Source organism: Crinia signifera, chromosome 19, assembly GCF_055691185.1.
Source record: "Crinia signifera chromosome 19, ASM5569118v1, whole genome shotgun sequence".
NCBI lineage: Eukaryota > Metazoa > Chordata > Amphibia > Anura > Myobatrachidae > Crinia > Crinia signifera.
The window spans coordinates 69013834-69033766 of NC_139226.1; the positions used below are offsets into that span (position 1 = coordinate 69013834).

General features: G+C 40.8%; 1 protein-coding gene across 14 annotated transcripts in view; it reads left to right on the forward strand.

Annotated features, from left to right (window-relative positions):
- FOXJ3 (forkhead box J3) overlaps positions 1-19933 on the forward strand; it is a 425779-nt gene that overhangs the window by 168120 nt on the left and 237726 nt on the right. For 9 of the 14 annotated variants that reach the window (XR_014463957.1, XM_083162745.1, XM_083162744.1 and 6 more), the window contains one exon: positions 14201-14275. The exons of 1 other annotated variant lie outside the window; for it this stretch is intronic. Coding sequence is in view for 12 of the 13 variants with exons in the window: in XM_083162745.1 (XP_083018871.1) it covers positions 14201-14275 (75 nt within the window). In the remaining variant the exon portion in view is untranslated. Of the gene's footprint in view, positions 1-1780; positions 8156-14200; positions 14276-19933 lie in introns of those variants that run through there. 4 more of the 14 variants (XM_083162733.1, XM_083162736.1, XM_083162735.1 and 1 more) reach the window with 1 other exon arrangement.

Genomic DNA, 19933 nt, shown 5'->3' on the forward strand with positions numbered 1-19933 from the left:
TTATCCTATTATTCTATGCCTGCAAAATCTAGAACTTCATTAAGTCCCTGGGGTTTAAGGGTTTCTAATTTAAAGATCCAGGATGTTTTGGCCCGACAAGTTTTCTGAATCTGTCACCCCCTCTTTTTGTATTGACGATATGTTCAATTGCAGTAAAAAAAAAAAAAAAAAAAGATTATATTGAAGAATTTCGAAATTCTGAGCCATGACAAAATACTTCAGGGACACCTCACCAAACCTAGAATAACATTTAGAAGGAACAGCATTAAAGATCTCATTGCACCAAGTTTACTCCCTTCAGCAAAAAAAGAAATGCAATCCACATGGTTACCATCCAAACCAAATGGATGCTTTAAATGCAATAAAAACCTCTGTCTAACTTGTAAACACATTACTAATAAACAGAATTCGATAACTTCTTACAATCAATTTTTTTTTCCAATAAAACAGTTCATGAACTATGACACAGTTTACTGTGTCTACGTTCTAGAATGCTCTTGCAAACTACAATATGTAGGTCGAAGCATTAAGATGAGGTTTAGGGAACATAGGAACAATATACTGAAAAAAGTACAAACCATAGTATTCCCCGTCATTTTTGTATATTTTGCCTGACTATTCCCCGTCATTTCTCTGACAAGCATGCTAGTGACCCCACCAACCTTTCGATCACTGCAATTGAACATATCGTCAATACAAAAATAGGGTGTGACAGATTCAGAAAACTCTGTCGGGCCGAAACATCCTGGATCTTTAAATTAGAAACCCTTAAACCCCAGGGACTTAATGAAGCTCTAGATTTTGCAGGCATAGAATAATAGAATAAGTCTTCTTTTTACAACATATTCATTAAAAACAGTAAACATTTGTATTTCTGCTCCCATTTGTACTTCATGTGGGCTGGGAGAATTGTGATTCTACCATTGGGGCGTAGCAATGCGACTCCAGTGGTTTGCAGATCCCTCCTCCCCCACCCCAACTCCAGTCCTCGAGAGCTACCAACAGTTAATGTTTTCCATGTCTCCTCATAAAATCACATGTGAAGTATTTCGCTCCACCTGTGGATCTTTTAAAATGTGTCAGTCAGTAATGATTGCACTTGTGTACATGCGAGGTGAGCTTGAAAATGTGAACTTGTTGGTAGCTCTCGAGGACTGGAGTTGGTTACCCCTGCCCTTATGCAAGTTGGGCTGCCTAAGCTTTCTTAAAATATGTGAAAGACCTAATATTATTCACAAAATGTTTTAAATATTGTAGTATTAATGGTGTCTTGGTACATAATAGTAACATATAAATGGCGCTGTGAACAAATTGTGGTGTCTTATAAATAAAATGTATTAATAAGAGAAATTAGAAGAAATGAACAGGCCTAGATCGTAAATAGAACATAGACATAGTCACTGAAAGAAGTGGTGCTCAATCAAATAATTTAAAAAGCAGAATCCATTATATATAATTAAATTTATTTTATAAATAACTAATACATGTACAGGTATACTACAAAATTAGAATGAATTCTATGAGGCATATATTGTCCCATAATATGAGGCATATAACACATCCTACAATATTAAATATACTGTATGTATATTAAATATACATACAGTAGCAACCATAGTCACGATTTTGTCGTAAATCCAAATAAGTATCTCCCCACTACTGATGGATGTTCCTATTCTGCTATTCTGTAGCACAATGGGTGGAAATATCCTTTGCACCTTTACCTTAATTAGACCTCCAGCTAGTACAGTTCTTTTTATTTTATTTTTTTTGTCCACAGCTGCTGGTCTCTTATGGAGCCAAATGAAAAGCAGAAGGTCTTTACAGGCTTTGAAGAGAGGGTGGAGGGGCACTCTCCTGAGAAATTTATCGAGGATTGGCTCCGCAGTTCTCTGGGAAGTGAGGAGCTCTCCCCCCAGTTCTCTATAGAAAGGGCACATCGCATTCCAGCCAGACAACCAGTACCTGGGGGCCCCCCTCGGACTTTCATTGTACGGGTACTTCAATCTAAGGACAGAGATACTATATTAAGACTTGCCCGAAGTAAGGGTGACCTTATGTTTAATGGAAAAAAAATCGCAGCATTTCCTGATCTACCCTATGAAATACAGAAGGGAAGGGCCGAATACCGGGACGTTAAGGCAAGGTTGAGGGAGTTAAACATTAAATATGCCATGCTGTATCCCGTGAAACTCCGGGTGATTCAAAACGACAAATCCAAATTCTTCCATTCACCAGAAGAGGCGGCAGCATGGATTGATGTGAATTTCCCAGGCCGAAAACAGCTCATTAACAATCGATAGTTATCTGAATACCCAAGAAAGGAAATGAGCGTTACAGAAACAGTGATGATTATTGATATATGGGACTCTTAGTGCTGTATCTCTACTGTTCAGGTTTTCTTTTTTTTTTTTTTTTTTGAGTTCTGCCTGACTTAAAGTGCTGCTAAGGCTATTCTAAAATATTCAATCACAAGGAACAATGGAAGTTGTTGGTTTATAGATAGTATATTATTGTAATTCTCCAGCCTGGTTTAATCTGCCTTAATGTGTGTATATGGTATTTAGAAACAGTAAGAGTAATTGTACTGGTTGGGAGTTAGGGGTGGGGGGGGGGGGGAAGAGAGCAGTAAAAATGTGTCAAAGGATGAAACCGGAGGGGCGGACACGCTTGGTTGGGGTGGCTTGAAAGTAACTAGTCCGAGGAGTTGGGTAGGGTAGGGTGGACGTTTTGCAACAGGTATGCCTAAGTGGGTAGGTAATACAGGGTGGGGGAGGGAGGGCGGGTCAATGTTTTGTGTTGTTTGTCCATGTATGTTTTTGCATCCAGAAAGTAGGTTAGTAAGAAGTAGTCCTCGGAATAAAAATAATACCAAATCCGGACAGTTGCCAGCTTGTGCACTGACAAAATGGTGAGAATCTGTACATGGAATGTGCGGGGTTTGAATGATCGGGTCAAGCGGGCATTAGTTTTAGATCAATGCAAAAAGATGAAGGCTGAGATAATATGTCTTCAAGAGACTCATTTGTGCGGCGATAGATTGTTAGCTCTCCGTCGCCCCTGGATTGGGCATGCATATCATTCCCAATTTACCTCATCCTCAAGAGGGGTTTCTGTATTTGTTAGAAAGAGCCTCCAGTTTCAGTGTATTGCATCCGAAGTTGATTCTAGGGGACGATATGTATTTCTTGATGCATATGTGGGAACTGTTAGAATTTCAATCATGGCGGTCTATATTCCCCCACCCTTTTCATATGAGGTGTTGAAAAGGGCACTGGAATTTGCTTCATCACGACCAGACAATTATATGCTATGTTTGGGTCCATGTCCATATGTTATATCCATGTCAGGATAGGTGGAGAAGGGATGATGTGATCTGCAAGGAGACCGGAGGAATTGCTGATTTTATGAAGAGCATAGGATGGTGGGATGTGTGGAGAACCAGATACCCCACTGAACGGGAATATTCATGTTATTCCATATCACATAATACCTTCTCCCGGATCGATATGGTGTTTTCCTCTGAGAATTTGTTAAAATATTTCACCCTTATTGAACACTGTGCACTAGGAATATCCGACCACTCCCCTATGCTGGCCCAGCTAGACTTTGATAGCTGTAAAGGCTTCAGATATTGGAAAATACATCCTTCATGGCTTAACCAAATAAATGGGGAGGAAATGAAGGAAGAATTAGATACACAGATAGAGGGGTTCTTTGATATAAATACAGACACTTCCAAACCCACGTATACCTGGGATGCATTTAAAGCCTATCTTAGAGGCCTATTGATAAGGAAAACATCCTTCTTAAAGGGTAAATGCAAAGAGAAAGATAGGATGTTAGAAACTAGAATGGTAGAATTAGAACAGAAATATCTCCTTGATAACAATTCACCAACAAAAGCAGCTTGGCTGGCTGCCCAGCGGGAATGGATAGGCCACCTACAAGTAATGGCAGAACTTCGTATATTAAAACAGTCACATCAGTTCTATCATAATAATGATAAATCAGGAAGATACTTGGCCTATATTTCACGAATAGAAACTCCCTCAAAGACAGTCACCTGTATTCGCTCGCGGACAGGAGAGTTGGTCTATGGGGTGGAAGAAATAGCGGGCATCTTTAAGGAACACTTTGAAGATGTATATAAATCCAGTACTATAACTACTTGGGAGGAAATAGAGGAATACCTTGATAATATAACATTACCAAAGCTAACAGAAGAGAGCAGAGACTTATTAGACTCCCCGATTACGTTGGAGGAACTGCGCGCAGCCATAAAGACTCTTACGGCCGGGAAGGCTACAGGAGTTGATGGCCTCCCGATCGAAATATATAAACAGTTCGGAGATATTATTGCTCCGAGGCTCTTGCAATCCCTCCAGGGTATGGAACTAGAGGGGAAGCTAGCAGACTCAATGACCGAATCTATTATTGTAGTAATACCTAAAGGGAACAAGGACCCCACTATAGTTGATTCATATCGCCCAATATCATTAATAAATTCGGACGCAAAAATATTTGCGAAGGTACTGGCGGTAAGGTTGGGGAGGGTAATAAGGGAATTAGTGCACCATGACCAAACCGGGTTTATTAAGGGAAACTCTACTGCTATTAATATTCGTAGGGCTTTTTCATACATCCAGTCTGCCGAGCAAACCAGAGAAAGTGTTGCCATCGCATCATTCGATGCACAAAAAGCATTTGATTCGGTAGAGTGGATGTATTTGAGAGTCATTATGCAAAAATTTGGGTTTGGTCCTAGATTTATGGGATGGGTCTCAATAATGTATCAGGACACAAGGGCAAGAATAATGGTAAATGACTACATCACCGATTCTTTTCGATTAACTCGTGGCACCAGGCAGGGGTGCCCCCTCTCCCCCCTCCTGTTTGCCATGGCTATTGAGCCGGTGGCATGTAGGCTGAGAGTGGTCGCGGGGTGGAGGGAGGGGGGGGGGCAGACGGGCATGGTGTCACTATACGCCGACGATATTTTGTTTGGGGCCTCTGAATATGTAAGAACCATACCCCAGGCAATTGCCTGTATAGAGGAGTTCGGAAGGTACTCGGGGTTGACAATTAATAGGAATAAGTCACATTTGTTGGTTACCCGAAAGAGGAAGGAGGAAATACCCGACTTTGGCATTCCCATAGTAGATAATTTTAAATATCTAGGTATTATTGTATCAGCTGAACCTTGTAAATATGTATTAGAAAATATTGATCCCCTGATATGTCAGTTGAAAATAAGCTGTAAAAATTGGGCAAAGCTTCCCTTAACCATGCTGGGGCGTACTAATTTGATAAAAATGGCTATGTTACCAAAGTTTCTATATGTCTTCTTGCACGCACCCTGTTATATCCCGAACCGGGTCTTTAATAAGATTAGAGAAATTGTGTCGTCATTTATTTGGAGAAATAAAAACCCCCGAATTAGGTATGATATTTTGATGCTGGAAAGGGAAAGAGGAGGCCTGGGCCTTCCAAATTTTAAGACCTACTATTATGCCGCCCAGTTAGTACATTTAAATCAGTGGATGGGGGGAGAAGTGGTCGGGTTGGAATTGGCAAAACTTATCAGAAGTTCGGCACCAGGGTATACCCCGCTCCAGGTCCTATTAGAACAGCAATGTGGTAGGAACACCCCTCCCATAATTAAGCAAGCAAAAAAGATCTGGTGGTGGATATCTAAAAAAATTGGTTACAAAGAAGTGGACCCCGACACATTTTTATTCTCAATAGAGTCCCTAAAAAAGATTGATTAGTACCAAGGGTCAAGAATGTGGAGGTACTATGGAGTTAATAGTATAGGGCAGGTGTATAATAGTGATGGCATCGGGTCTTTTTCCCAGCTGCAGAGCGAATTTCAGTTACCACAGAGTTTCTTTTTTCAATACCTGCAGCTGAGGAGAGCCTTGTGCCATCATTGGAAGGCTAACGAAATCGAAATTCGGGAATCGCCGGTTAAAAACTTCTTAAAGAAAATGGGCACTGAGAAAGCAATCTCTAAATGCTATAGATTTATTGTTGATAACACGTGTGATACAGACACAAAGGCAGCCTATCTGAGATGGCAGAAAGATATCCCCGAATTAACTATTGATATGTGGACAGATGTTTTAAATGTGCAAAGTAAAGTAACCAGCTCGGGTAGAATTCAGCAGGTGCAGTTCAACATAGTACACAGGATATATCTCTCTCCGGTAAGAATTGGAAAATACTCGAAAGAGGGAAGTGTTGGATGTCCCAAATGTAGTAGGGGAGGAACAGTTGATAGATGCGACTTCTGGCATCTAATCTGGGAATGCAGTCATCTTAAGAAATTTTGGGAAGACGTGGTCTATGTTATGATGGATCTAGGAATCCCACGACAGGCATTGACAGCATGTAGCCTCATGCTGGGTACATGGACTACTGCCACCTTGCCCAAAGTGCATAGACAACTAGTTGTAAATCTCGGGGCAATGGCCAAAGTCATAATAGCGCGCTCATGGATGGCACAAAAGGGTCCGGATATACGAGAATGGATTAACTTTATAAACTGTACACTAGAGCACGAAAAATATGTACACACGCAGAAAAAACAGATAAAATTTTTCTATAAAATCTGGGATGTGTGGTTCACATCTCGATATTACACTAATCAGTAAGTTTGGCACTGTAAACCACAATCACAGGACTAGTAATAGAGTTTTATTAGATGTATAAGAGGGGGGAAAGGAAGAAAAGAAATAAAAAAAAAAAAAAAATACACACTTAATAAGCAACATTTTTTTTATGAACTTTTTTTTTTTTTTTTTTGTGGCATCATAATATAAAATTTAGTTACATAATCACATGAGGTGGAGCTTTCACTGTTAGTTATCTATTTATCTACTTTTTTTGTTATAATTAATTAAATATTAAGCTAGAGTTCACACCCGCAGCGGATACCCTAAATGCTTAATTCTGCGCTGTAAGTCTGTGAAGGGACACTGATGCTCGGTGTAGGATTGCACCTGCTGAACAGTCTGGGAAACTCTGAGTAATATTAGAATAAACTATAGCTGGTTATATACTACTTTTTCCTATGGATCTATTTTAAAGATGAAAAAGAACCTACGGATTTATAGAAAATGGAGACCTGAATACTTTAACACTTGGATGCAATAAGGAATGTTGTTTTTTTTTTTTTTGTGTGTGTGTTTAAAGTAACTACATATGTATATTGTATGTTAATGAAGTATGAAATGTAGAAATGAGGGGAGGGTTACTTTTGTTAGTGTCTGTATTTTTTTATATCTATGTGGAAAATGAATTAATAAAGAATATTAAAAAAAAAAGAAGGTCTTTACAGTGATAAGGTTTAATTGTAGTGCTTAAAATTTATTATAGAACGGTGTAATGGTTAGCATTATTACCTCAAAGTGCTGAGGCCATTGGTTTGATTCCTAACTGTGCAGAGTTTGTATATTCTCCCTGGGCTTGCGTGGGTTTCCTCCGGGTACCCTGGCTTCCTCCCACTGATAGATTAATTGGCTCACAACAAAAATAACCCTACAATAAATGTGTGTGCTTGTATATGTGATAGGGAGTATAGAGTGGAAGATCCAGTGTGGCAGAGATGTGATGTAAATGTTCAAACATTCTCAGTAAAACGCTGCGGAATATGTGTGTACTGTATAAGAAACTGATAATAAAGAAATTAATATGAAAGCCCATAAAAAGAGGTTTGAAATGCAATTCTGAAACCGCTAATACCTAATTTTGTGTTAAAAATTGCAGCTTTAAAGGCACATACTGTAGCTTCAAAACCAGAGTACATTTCAAGATTTTGAAGTGTCTTAACACCAGTGCAACAACTAATTTACCAAATTTTAGCACAATCTGAAACCTGTGTTGATTTTGATGTGAAATAACTCATGATTGCTATCTCGTTATTTTGGGGTGAAATTACTTATATATTAGGTACTGCTGCCTCAAACAAGTTTTATTCTGTTATGTTTATGTAATGCAATCACCATTGGTATTGGGATTGCTGGCATCTTGACTACTAACCAGACCAGCACCGGAATGCCGACTTGATAAGGATACGACATTAAAATCTCGATTGCTGTTTTCCTGACCATGAGTATGCGTGGTGCTTTTTAGGCATGTATGGTTACTCTGCTGGTGGACGGGGGGGGGGGGGGGGGGGTAGGTTTTAGTCTATGAGGAGGTACGGTTACGCACTTAGAAGGGGAGGCAAGTTAGATGGTGCAGTATGGGGGTTAGGCACTGTCAAATTCAAAATAATATTTAACAAAATTAAATAACATGGCATTTTTCAGCAATTGTGTGTATACGCAATTTGCATGTGCTTTTGAGTGGCGTACTACAGTCCACTTTGCACATATTTTGCTGAGCATGCTTATTAAAACATAATGTTATATAATATGATATATACAGGTATGTGGGTGTGTGTGTGTGTGTGTGTGTATACATATATATATATATATATATATATATATATATATACTGTATAGACAGAAGAAAAGAGACTGGCACTCCTGGGTCTTGAAAAAATACACACACACACACACACACACACCCTTATTATCGGACTGAGTTGAGACTATATATATATATATATATATATATATATACTTTCCAAAATAGAGGCGTCACTCCGGGACTTGTGAAAGCAAAAGTGATTTATTAGCTTCTAGGTGGCCACCTAGAAGCTAATAAATCACTTTTGCTTTCACAAGTCCCGGAGTGACGCCTCTATTTTGGAAAGTGTACTGGTGGCTGCAACGCCACATAGGAAGGCACCCGGGCAAGCGAAATCATCGATAAGCGAGGAGTGCCGGACATTTACCTACCTTTATGTGTATGTATATGTATATATATATATATATATATATATATATGTCCCATTTCTGTCCCCAAATAGTTAACCAGCACTCTGGTCTGTCTTTTTAAGATAAAGTAAAAGCATTGGGTCACGTACCCTAACTGACGGTTAACACAACCACAGTTTTTTTACTGTCTTAGGTCTGTTAATCTAACAGCAGGATGGAGTGGCTGCAGCCCTCTGACGAAGTCTGTTGATGACGAAACGCGTTTGAGTATAAGTAGATACCTGTATGTACAAAAGTTATGCCTTAAGGTGCATACACACAGAAAGATTTAGCAAATGATCTAATCTCATTATGTGTGAATACACATGAACAATTGATCTTTAACGATGGTGGAGGGGAGTGGGAGTCAATTAGCTTTACCAAATCGTTCATTGTGCATACACAGGAAACGATTGCAGGAAAGATCATCGGCCTCTACCAAAGACCGGCAGGTACGCACATTGTCATCTATATAGTCATCATCATCTGGTTGGTTGATATGGGCAACATCCATTCTTCAATTACAACCAAACGGATTCTAATTTCATTTAGAAGATGTTAAATAAGTAGAATCTGATTGATTGCTATGGGCAACATCCCATCTTCAATAGAACACACCTTTGTCTTTTGCCACATCTGCATCTTTGTGCTAATTTGGCTTATTTTGGCTTATTTTGTGAACACTAAAGGTGCCCACACACTAGAACGATTTTTGGGCTGATTTCCAATAAATCGGCCGATATATCATCCGATGTTTACTGATAATGGTCGAAAATCAGCCGATTTTGGTCCGATGCGTGCTCCCATGGATCTTTTGCTAAATCTTCTGATCTTACGTGCTGCATGAAAGATCAGAAGATTTAGCAAAAGATCCATAGGAACGCACATGGGATCTTAAGAAAAATCTTTGGTAAAGATGTGCGCTTACCTGAAATCTTTTGTCCATGACGGACAAAAGATTTCAAGGCTAATTTATGCACACATCTTAAGAACGCAGAACTTTCTAGTGTGTTGGCACCTTTAGATTCCCTCTTACATGTGGTGAAAATCTTTCTCCTTGTGTCTTTAGATGCACTGTTGTTACACCCTCAAATCCAGCCCAATGAAAGGTGCAGATTCTCAGAATGTTGCCTTCTTTGTTTGTGGACATATGCTTAGACACCACACTATTACCACCCAGGACGCACACTGAATTCCACAAACTGCATTTCTTTTTGCTTGCATTTCAGCATTCTAACACTCAGGACAAGTGCAGTGTAATAAATACACAGACTGCATGCTGCATCTAACTCGGAATCAGGCGCAGATTAAGCATTGTGTCCTTGTTCAGTGTAGCGACATGTTCTCTCGTATTCTGTGCCACAGAACGAAATGCTGCATTTTATGCATCTTTATGAACAGTGTGCCATTACTTATGCTTCGGTTTTCATCATCATCATTGCAATCTTGCATCAGCTTCTTCTTTAAAATTATATAGATACATATGGAAACAGTCTTATTTAGACTTCTCAAATAAATGGTGTAAGAAGCGCAGCTTGCGTGACAGGAAACGGAGGTGCTTAAGTAAGATCGTGCAGCACACGTGCTTACTGGGCTTTTGACTATGCTTTTAGGGAAATTGCTGCCGATCTTAGCAGAAAAGACAGTACAAGCACTGTTTTTCCCTGCGGGCGATGCGTGGGTTCGCCATTGCTTGGGGGCATATCTCTTAGAAATGGGGCTCAAATCACCCTGTGTGTATGCCCCTTTAGATGTTCGGAATGACAAAATGAATCCTTAAACTTTGTAATAATATATACATATCAAACAACAATACCATGGCATGCTGACTCTCAAGAATCCTGAGACTCTCTCTTATTTTAGGAGTCAGACAGTGACATACTCTGTCAACATTCACAGACACAAGCAAAACGTCAACATGAAAATTGTCTGCACATGAAAAGGTCTACACATGAAAAGGTCTACACTAGTTTGAAATTATTTGTCTTTTAACCAAGCCCGAACCATGCGAGCGGACGCGGTACACTTATACAGTGTCTGCCGACGTATACACCAAAAACATAGACACTTGTGTTGACCTTTTCATGAATTTACCATATTCATGTCGGCTCTTTGCTTGTGGCGACATTCTGTCATTGTCACCCTTGAGTATGTCAACCATTTGAGGTTTCAACTTACTGTCGACTTAGGGCTATTTCACACGCTCCGGCTCCTGCCGGGTGGCTAAGCCCTGCACGGCCAAAAGCCTTGTTGCACACAATAGTTAATAATGGACACGATTGTGTCCATTCACACGGGACGGCCATGGCCCAGCGGCCCGGTTGCAGCCGGATACCACCACTGGAAGGGACGGCTGCCAGGCTGTGGCCATCCCCACCATTCTAAACTATTGTGTGAGGCACGGCTTCTTGGCCGTGCAGGGTTTCGCCGCCCAGCAGGAGCTGGAGCGTGAGAAATAGCCCTTAGTGATTGTCGACCTAGACATTGGGCAGTATTCAATGAGCATTTTGGCTATGTGCAGCGATTCCTGTTTAGGATTCGCTGCACATTCTACACTGCTCGCTGTGTTCCGGAGCCTCGCCGGCTCCAGTATTCAACGAGTCAGGGGCTCGCTGCCCCTGACCGGCGAATTTTAACTCCTACGGCGATGCCGCAGGGCGCCCGAGGACGGCGGCAGGCAGGGAGATGGAAGTCTCCCTGCCTGCCCCAGAACGTTTATGGGGGGGAGGTGGGCTCCCCGGGTGCCAGGCACCACAGTCTGCCCCCCGGGGGTGCCAGCAGGGGACCGGGTATATTCACTACACCCGACCATGCATATGTAATGATCGGGTGCAGTGAATATATGAATATCTAATGAGCGGCTCGGCTCCGGCCCCCTGCTGGCTGGTCTGTGTAAAAAAAAAAAATATATATAAATATATATATTTTTTAATTAAATATGTATTCATGTGCTTACAGCACATTAATAAAAATAGCATGCCCCTCCTCAGAATAAAATTCCTGATTTTTTTACACCAAATGTAAAAAACAAAACACTTTATTTTAAAAGTTCACATTCCACTTCACCATAAAAAGATAGCGATTGCTACTCGGTGAATCATGGCGAAAAAAAACTTGAAATGTATTCGCCATCTGGTCATTGAATAGGGTGATTCACCGTTTTAGTCAAAAATTCGCCTTACAGCACAAAATCGCCATAAAAACATGGCGAATCAGCCTCATTGAATGCCGCCCATTGTCTACCATTTATATCAGAACCGTAAACACTGCCATATGCAAGCAGAAGTTTTCTTCATGCATGCTAAAAAGTGAGTGGGAATTTTTTTTTGCTTATACATGTATGTATTTTGAAAACAAATTACTGTAGATTTTTCTTGTTCTAGCTAAAACAAGACATTAATGCTTATTCATCTGTTCGATTTCCAGTGATGTCCCACTGATACCAATGTGAGCTTTTAGTGCAATGTAAACTAGAAATGTGTGCACTTGTATTTGGTGTAATACATTTTATTTTCACGCATTTGTATTAAATCTCAGCACCGTTGATCATTGTCACATTGGAAGGTAGGTGAAGCTGCAGCACTAACTCACTCCCATGCACAAAACCTTAATACCCCTTTCCCACTGCAGCTCTTAAATGGTAAAGTACCGTTTTTTTATCCGTTTTAAATGGGAATGCTCTAGGTTGCTTTACCAATTTAACAAATATCGGTATTTGTTAAACGGGTAAAAAGCAGTGTTTTACCCATTTGAAAGCCTTTTTTTTGGCAGTGGGAAAGGGGTATTCATGCTACCCGTTAAAAAAACCAAACGGCATGGGCCCCCCCCCACTGCCGTAACCAGCAGGGCCGGGGCTGGTTCCCAAAATACGGGGGACAAAATGACTAGGGGTCCCCGTATTTTGAGAACCACCTCCAGGCCCAACCAGCCAGCAGGGTAATGCCACTGCCGGGGGGTGACTTGTTATACAAGTCATCCCGGCCAAAGCATTCAGCCCTGTGACCGGTCCGCCTGGCCAGGGGTCCTGGGGAAGTGGGACCCCCCAATAAAGCCCCCCCCCCCCCTCCTCCAGGACTTACCTGGTCAGACTGAAGCCTGGTGCTGTCCCCGGTGACCCTGGAGCAATGGTCACCGGGCTGATTTAAATGGTATAACAAAAAAAAGAATAAACCATTGTCTTATACTGTGGAACTATAAGACCCAGCAAACCTCCCCCGCATGCTGGGACTTGGAGAACCACAAGTCCCAGCATGCGGGGCATTAAAGGGCCCGCTGGCACTTGTAGTTCCACAGTACAAGAAATAGTTAAATAAGCACACACTGACAACCAAGAACAATAAAAGTTTAATACATACATACTGATACTTACCTTTCTTGAGCCCGTAGGTAGGTCCCTGGATCCGGGACTTCAGGATCCGAAGAAATCCACAGGGGTTCCTGTGGAAGAAAATCCTACTCACCAAGGTCCTCCGGCGAAGATCCCGTCCTCTTCTTTCCGCCGTATTCCGGAAAGTTGTGTACCACTCGGCCGGTACCCGCTCACAGACTGAGGAGAGACGCTGATGTTCCATCTTCAGCGTCTCTCCTCCGAATGATTATATTGGCCACCTAGCGGCCAATCAGGAGCCAAATTTCTCGGCTCCTGAGAGTGTATTCAGTGCTTGAATGGACAATTGCTTTCATTTTGATTTTTGCCGAGTTTCATCATTTTGTAACATCTTTTTTGTGTTCTTTTAAAATAAAGGTTTCCTTTTTTTTGTGTGTGTGTAAAAAAAATATGTAATTTTATTATTTGAAGGGGCTTGCTATTTGGATTTATAGACTTGCAGCACATCAATATATTTAAAAACGTTTTTTTTTGTACAGATGATGTATGCATGGGGGGGGGGGGGCGGGGACCCGCTCATTAATATTCACTGCGCTGGGTCCCGCTCATTACGTATGCACGAGCGGGACCAGTGCAGCGCTCCCTGCAAGTCCCCGCCTGCCCTGTCTCCTCTGGCCGCAGTGGCTGCTGCCTGACTCCCCGCCAACTCTCCTTCCCCCTGCTGCATGCGGCGCAGGCAGGGAGGTTGCCATCTCCCTGCCTTCTGCCGCCCTCCCGCTCTGTATGGCATTCGTGGGGGGTGTTTACAAACGCTCGAGTCCCTGACGCATTAAATAGAGGAGAGGGAGGGCTGGCTGCAAATCGTCAAGCCCGGAGAATGCCAGCGAATCCAAACCAGGATTCGCTGCACGACGTGAAATGCGGCATTGAATACTGCATAATAGCTCTTGAACAACATTTTACTACAGTAGGATGCTAATGTCGGTGTTCTATTTTTTGTCTCCAGAATTCTATACGACACAACCTGTCATTGAATAAGTGCTTTCTGAAAGTGCCTCGATCCAAGGATGACCCTGGAAAGGTAATTATGGCGGTTCAATTCACAGGTTTAAAATGTAATTTGGGTCATGCAATGTCATGTTTTAACTAGGGGGTGTTCACCACCCATCACTTTCCCATTTCTGATTTTTTTTTTTTTTATGTAAAAGAGGATGTCAAAAGAAATATTTATGCAATATATCTCTCAACTATTTGACAACTACTTAATTAAATATTGATTTTTCTAATTATTTAATTATTTACTATCTTGGCTTCTTGATCTATTTTATTTGATGTATCACGGGTGTTTATTAAGGAATCACCACAGCCCCTTAAGGTAAATTTTCCTCATGAATCCAAAAATGCTAACTAAATTACTTTGTCTGCCTTATGTTTTGCATTACGTCAAAAACACACTTTTTCTAACAAACCTAACACTGCAAGGATAAATTGAAATGAGACCTTTTTTAGATCCTTAACAAAGGTATACATAACTATCAGATAAAAGGGTACTGGGGTGAAACTAATCACAATATTAGAGCCATATCTAAAAATAAACATAAATTAAAATTGCTTACTGGCTAATGCAAGAAGCTTAGTGAGTAAAATCGGGGAGCTAGAAACGGTGATCAGTAGGGACGACTACGACATCATTGGTATTACAGAAACATGGTGTAATGAGTCGCATGACTGGGCATTAAACATGGAGGGATATACACTCTACAGGAAAGACAGGGAAAATAGAAGGGGCGGGGGTGTGTGCCTATATGTAAATAATAACTTAACATCATGTGAGAAAAATATGAGCACAGACCTGGAAGACGACAACTCGGAGACAGTGTGGGCAGAGATAACCGACAATAATAAAAAAACAAAAAACAAATTTATAATAGGGGTATGCTATAGACCACCAAATATAAACGAAAGGGAAGAGTCTCTTCTTTTAAACCAAATCAAACAAGCATCAAATCAGGGTCAGGTATTAATTATGGGGGATTTTAATTTACCCGACATTGATTGGGAAAACGAAACAGGTAAATCAGCAAGAAGCAATGGGTTCTTAAGCTTACTTAAAGACCAGTTTATTACACAAACGGTTACACAAACGGTGGAAACTCCAACTCGTGATGAGGCACTCTTGGACTTAGTTTTAACAAATAACACAGACTTAGTTTCAAACACAAAAGTAATTGAACAATTAGGGAACAGTGATCACAATATGGTTTCACTGGAAATCAACTTCAGTAAATTACATCAAAAAGGATCTGCAAAAATACTAAACTTCAGAAAAGCGAACTTTGAATTATTCAGGGAAGCCCTAACAGGAATTGGGTGGGAAACGGTTATGGAGGGAAAAAATGCAGAGGAAATGTGGGATACTCTAAAAAAGGTGCTTGATTCACTAACTATTGAATACATTCCTAAAGTAACTAAAGGTAAATTCAACAAAAAAAAGCCACCATGGTTGGACAAAGAAGTAAGGTCAGCTATCAACAATAAAACCAGAGCCTTTAAATTCTATAAAAAATAACTTGAATGAGGAGGCGTTAGCAAAATACAAAGAATCAAACAAAACTTGTAAAGGGGTAATCAAAGCAGCTAAAATATTATATGAAGAGTGCATAGCCACTGAAAGCAAAACCAACCCAAAGAAGTTTTTTAAATACATAAATAGTAAACATTTAATTAATGAAAACATAGGCCCACTAACTGATACTAGTGGAAAAAGTGTTACTGAGGACAAGGGAAAAGCAAAACTGTTAAATGAGTTCTTCTCATCAGTATTTACTAAGGGAGAGCAGACTGTGGAACGAACATTTACCACAAACGGGACAAATAAGCCAGATCTCATTGTGGATTTCACACCAAAGGAAATAATACTGAGGCTAAGCAAACTCAAAACAAATAAATCACCAGGGCCAGATGGGATTCATCTGAGGGTATTAATGGAATTAAGGGATGAACTAGCTACCCCCCTACATTATATCTTTGGCAAGTCACTATCGTCAGGTATAGTACCAAAAGATTGGAGAATAGCAGAGGTAGTGCCAATATTCAAAAAAGGAAGATCCCGCTAATTACAGACCCGTTAGTTTAACATCAATTGTGGGTAAACTATTTGAAGGATTTTTAAGGGATGGTATCCAGAAATATTTAGATCATCACTGTCTACTCAGTGCTAACCAACATTGGTTCGTGAAAAATCGTTCATGCCAAACTAATCTAGTAGGGTTCTATGAAGAGGTTAGCAAAAACCTCGATAATGGAAATGCTGTAGATGTGATTTTCCTAGATTTCGCTAAAGCATTTGATACTGTCCCACACAAGAGATTGATTAATAAAATGGAGAACCTAGGATTGGGTGAAAATATCTGCAGATGGGTAGGGAATTGGCTATGTAATAGAGAACAAAGAGTGGTTGTGAATGGTGCCGTATCAGATATGATACCGGTACTAAGTGGAGTGCCCCAGGGTTCGGTTTTGGGGCCCATTTTGTTTAACATTTTTATTAACGATATTGGGATAGGGTTACTCAGCAATGTATTCATCTTTACGATACAAAACTTAGCAAAGTCATCAAATCATCAGAAGATGTCACCATGCTTCAAAATGATCTTGCAATTCTAGATGAGTGGGCAAAAAAATGGAAGATGAGGTTCAATGTAGATAAATGTAAGGTTATGCACCTTGGGAGACACAACCAGTGTGCAAGTTACAACCTTAGCCGAGAGGAACTGGGTAATTCCATACTTGAAAAGGATCTAGGAGTCCAAATAGACAGCAAACTGGGATGTAGTGCCCATTGTAATGTAGCTACAAAAAAGGCCAACAAAATTCTGGCATGTATTAAGAGGGGAATGGAAACTAGAACTCAAGGGTAATTATGCCACTATATAAAGCATTGGTGAGACCTCACCTAGAGTACGGAGTACAGTTCTGGGCCCCACACTATAAAAAGGACATCATAGAATTAGAAAAAGTCCAAAGGCGAGCAACAAAGCTTATTAGGGGAATGGAGAATTTAAGCTACGAGGAGAGATTAAGCAAGCTGGGACTATTTACATTAGAAAAGAGACGTTTAAGGGGGGACATGCTCAACATGTACAAGTATATCAAGGGCCAATATAAGGAACTGTCACGCACCCTCTTTTCTACTAGAAAGGAATCTAGGACGCGAGGGCATGAGTATAGATTAGAAGAAAAAAGATTTCATTTAGCTAGTAGAAAGAATTTCTTTACGGTCAGAACAGTCAAACTCTGGAACTCTCTTCCCAGAGAGGTGGTAACGGCTGGCTCATTAAATGCGTTCAAGGCAAAGTTGGACAAACATTTACTGGAGAAAAACATCCATGGGTACAAATAAGAAATATAATTTGTCTGTAAAATACCAGAACCTACCAAATCAGCAATGGATATCTATACCAGGTTGAACTAGATGGACGCAAGTCTTTTTTCAGCCTTACCTACTATGTAACTATGTAACTTGTTCCCTAGCACGGCGCCCATCGGGTCCCATCACATACCATAACTTAAGGTATGCGATGGGACCCAATGGACCTGATTTCTGGCTTTTTTTGAGGTTTCCCGACAAATGTAAAATCGGGTCCATCGCATGCCATTATAATGGCATGCGATGTGACCGACCCGATTTGACATTTTAAGCATTGTATGTAATGTTAAATTCCTATGTACAATCGGGTCCATTGTATGCCATTATAAAGGCATACAATGCAACCAATGCGATGGACCCGATTTTACATAGGAACAATTTTGTTAAATGGCCCCCCATACCCAATTTTTGATTGTATACCCTGACCCTGATGGGTCATTTCTATGTGAAATGCCCCCACATTGTTAACGCCACCCCATGATGAATGCCAACCCGAAGCGGTGCGCGTCCTCCGACCTTTTCATACCCCCACTATCCACGTCGGCGTGAAGTTGATTTTATATAGTGTGGCGAGGGGATGCGTAATACGTCTGAAGTAATGCGTGTCCCCTCGCGGGGCTCGCTGCGCTCGCCATGCTTCGGGCTCGGTGGCTCGCTGCCCTCGCCATACTATATAATGTATATATCGGGTCTCAGGGACCATTTAACATTGGTTCCAATGTAAAAAATCGGGTCGGTCGGGTCAATCGCATCGCATGCAATTTGGTTGCATGCGATGCTATTGACCCGATTTTTTTCAAACCGATTGCATACAATTAAAATCGGTGGCGCCGTGCTAGGAAACAAGTACCGATAAAAAATCTACTGTTTTATAGTGGAGAAAAAAATATTCAATTAATTTCGTACCGCATATATAATTAACACAAAAAAGAAATGTAAAAACTTTAACATAACTTGAATCCATAACTTGTGTTAACAAATTATGTCAAATGAGTCGCCTGATTATAACTTTTTAAACCTTTTTCACGAGGTGACTAGCACGTGCATTAATTTAAATATACCACAAGGTGGCGTTGTTCACCAACCAATATTCCTTATGCACAAGCACCTATAAATATTAATCTAATAAATCACAAAAATAACCACTGGTAATAATACACTCCTCCTGCGACTTTTCCCTATGTCTGGAATGTTCCTTTGAGACGTACCTACAGGAGAGAAAGCGAGGGAAGGGGTCGTTTGAAAGAAAGATATCACTATATGCAAATTCTCTAGTAATCTGATGGTACGCACATATAAATAACTAAATTGGATTATTAATACACTGAAGGCGCAGAAGTCATACCACATTCCCATTGACAATACATTGTATCAAATATGTAACCTTCCTTGTTCTACATTATTGTAAACGTTTGGAAGAGACGCTGGGACTTGGTAAGTGAATAGGGCACAAATAAAATGCCGTAACTGGCTTTCTTTACACAATAATTGCGCTGGAATTTTGTATATAACAACATTTTAACATTAATGTACAGGGTTCAGTTTAATTATCAGGGCCAGTACTATGTCTGCAGAAAAAGGTTTACTCTCCGTTTATTTAACTGTGTCAAATTACACTAAATTAATGGTGGATGCCAGCCTTTCCAATGACTTGCAGACAGTCTACATTGTGCACATACAGTGCCAGCTCAGCTAGTCTGCGTATATACAGTTGGATGTACAGTACTTCTCAAGTAGATTAACCCTTGCCGTGCCAAGGACGGAGACACTGCTCCTCTGACAAGTAGTTTGTGGAGAGGAAGAGTGTTGTGTACTGGTCACCCGGGCAGGAGTCACAGAGGTGGATTACTGTCATCTGTAAATCCCACAGAAAGGTAGACAAACACAGCCAGTAACTAACAAGTTCCCTACTGTGCTACATTTTCTATGGGGCTTCCAATATGCTCTAACAGCCCAATCCCACATCGAAATACTGTGCAGACTGCTGGGGTGCCGGCTGGAGGGAGAGAGGTGTGTGACTTTGATTACTGCTGGGATTTCGGCGGGGGTCCCACGAATGATCGGGTGCGGGGGTGCCGACATGGGTTTACAGCTAATGATCTAGTGCAAGGGTCTGATTGGGTGCAGGACTGGTACGGGTGATTGCGGGCAGACGTTGTTCGCAGGGTGCCAGTATAGTTTAGCTCCTCCCTTCTGCATCCCAGCATTCCTCAGTTTGTTTTAGGTGCCCACCGGAGTGGGTGATATGCTGAAGGGCTGCTGCGGCAGCCATTGAAAGAGTAGCTAGGTTGTTTTTTTTATTAATATTTC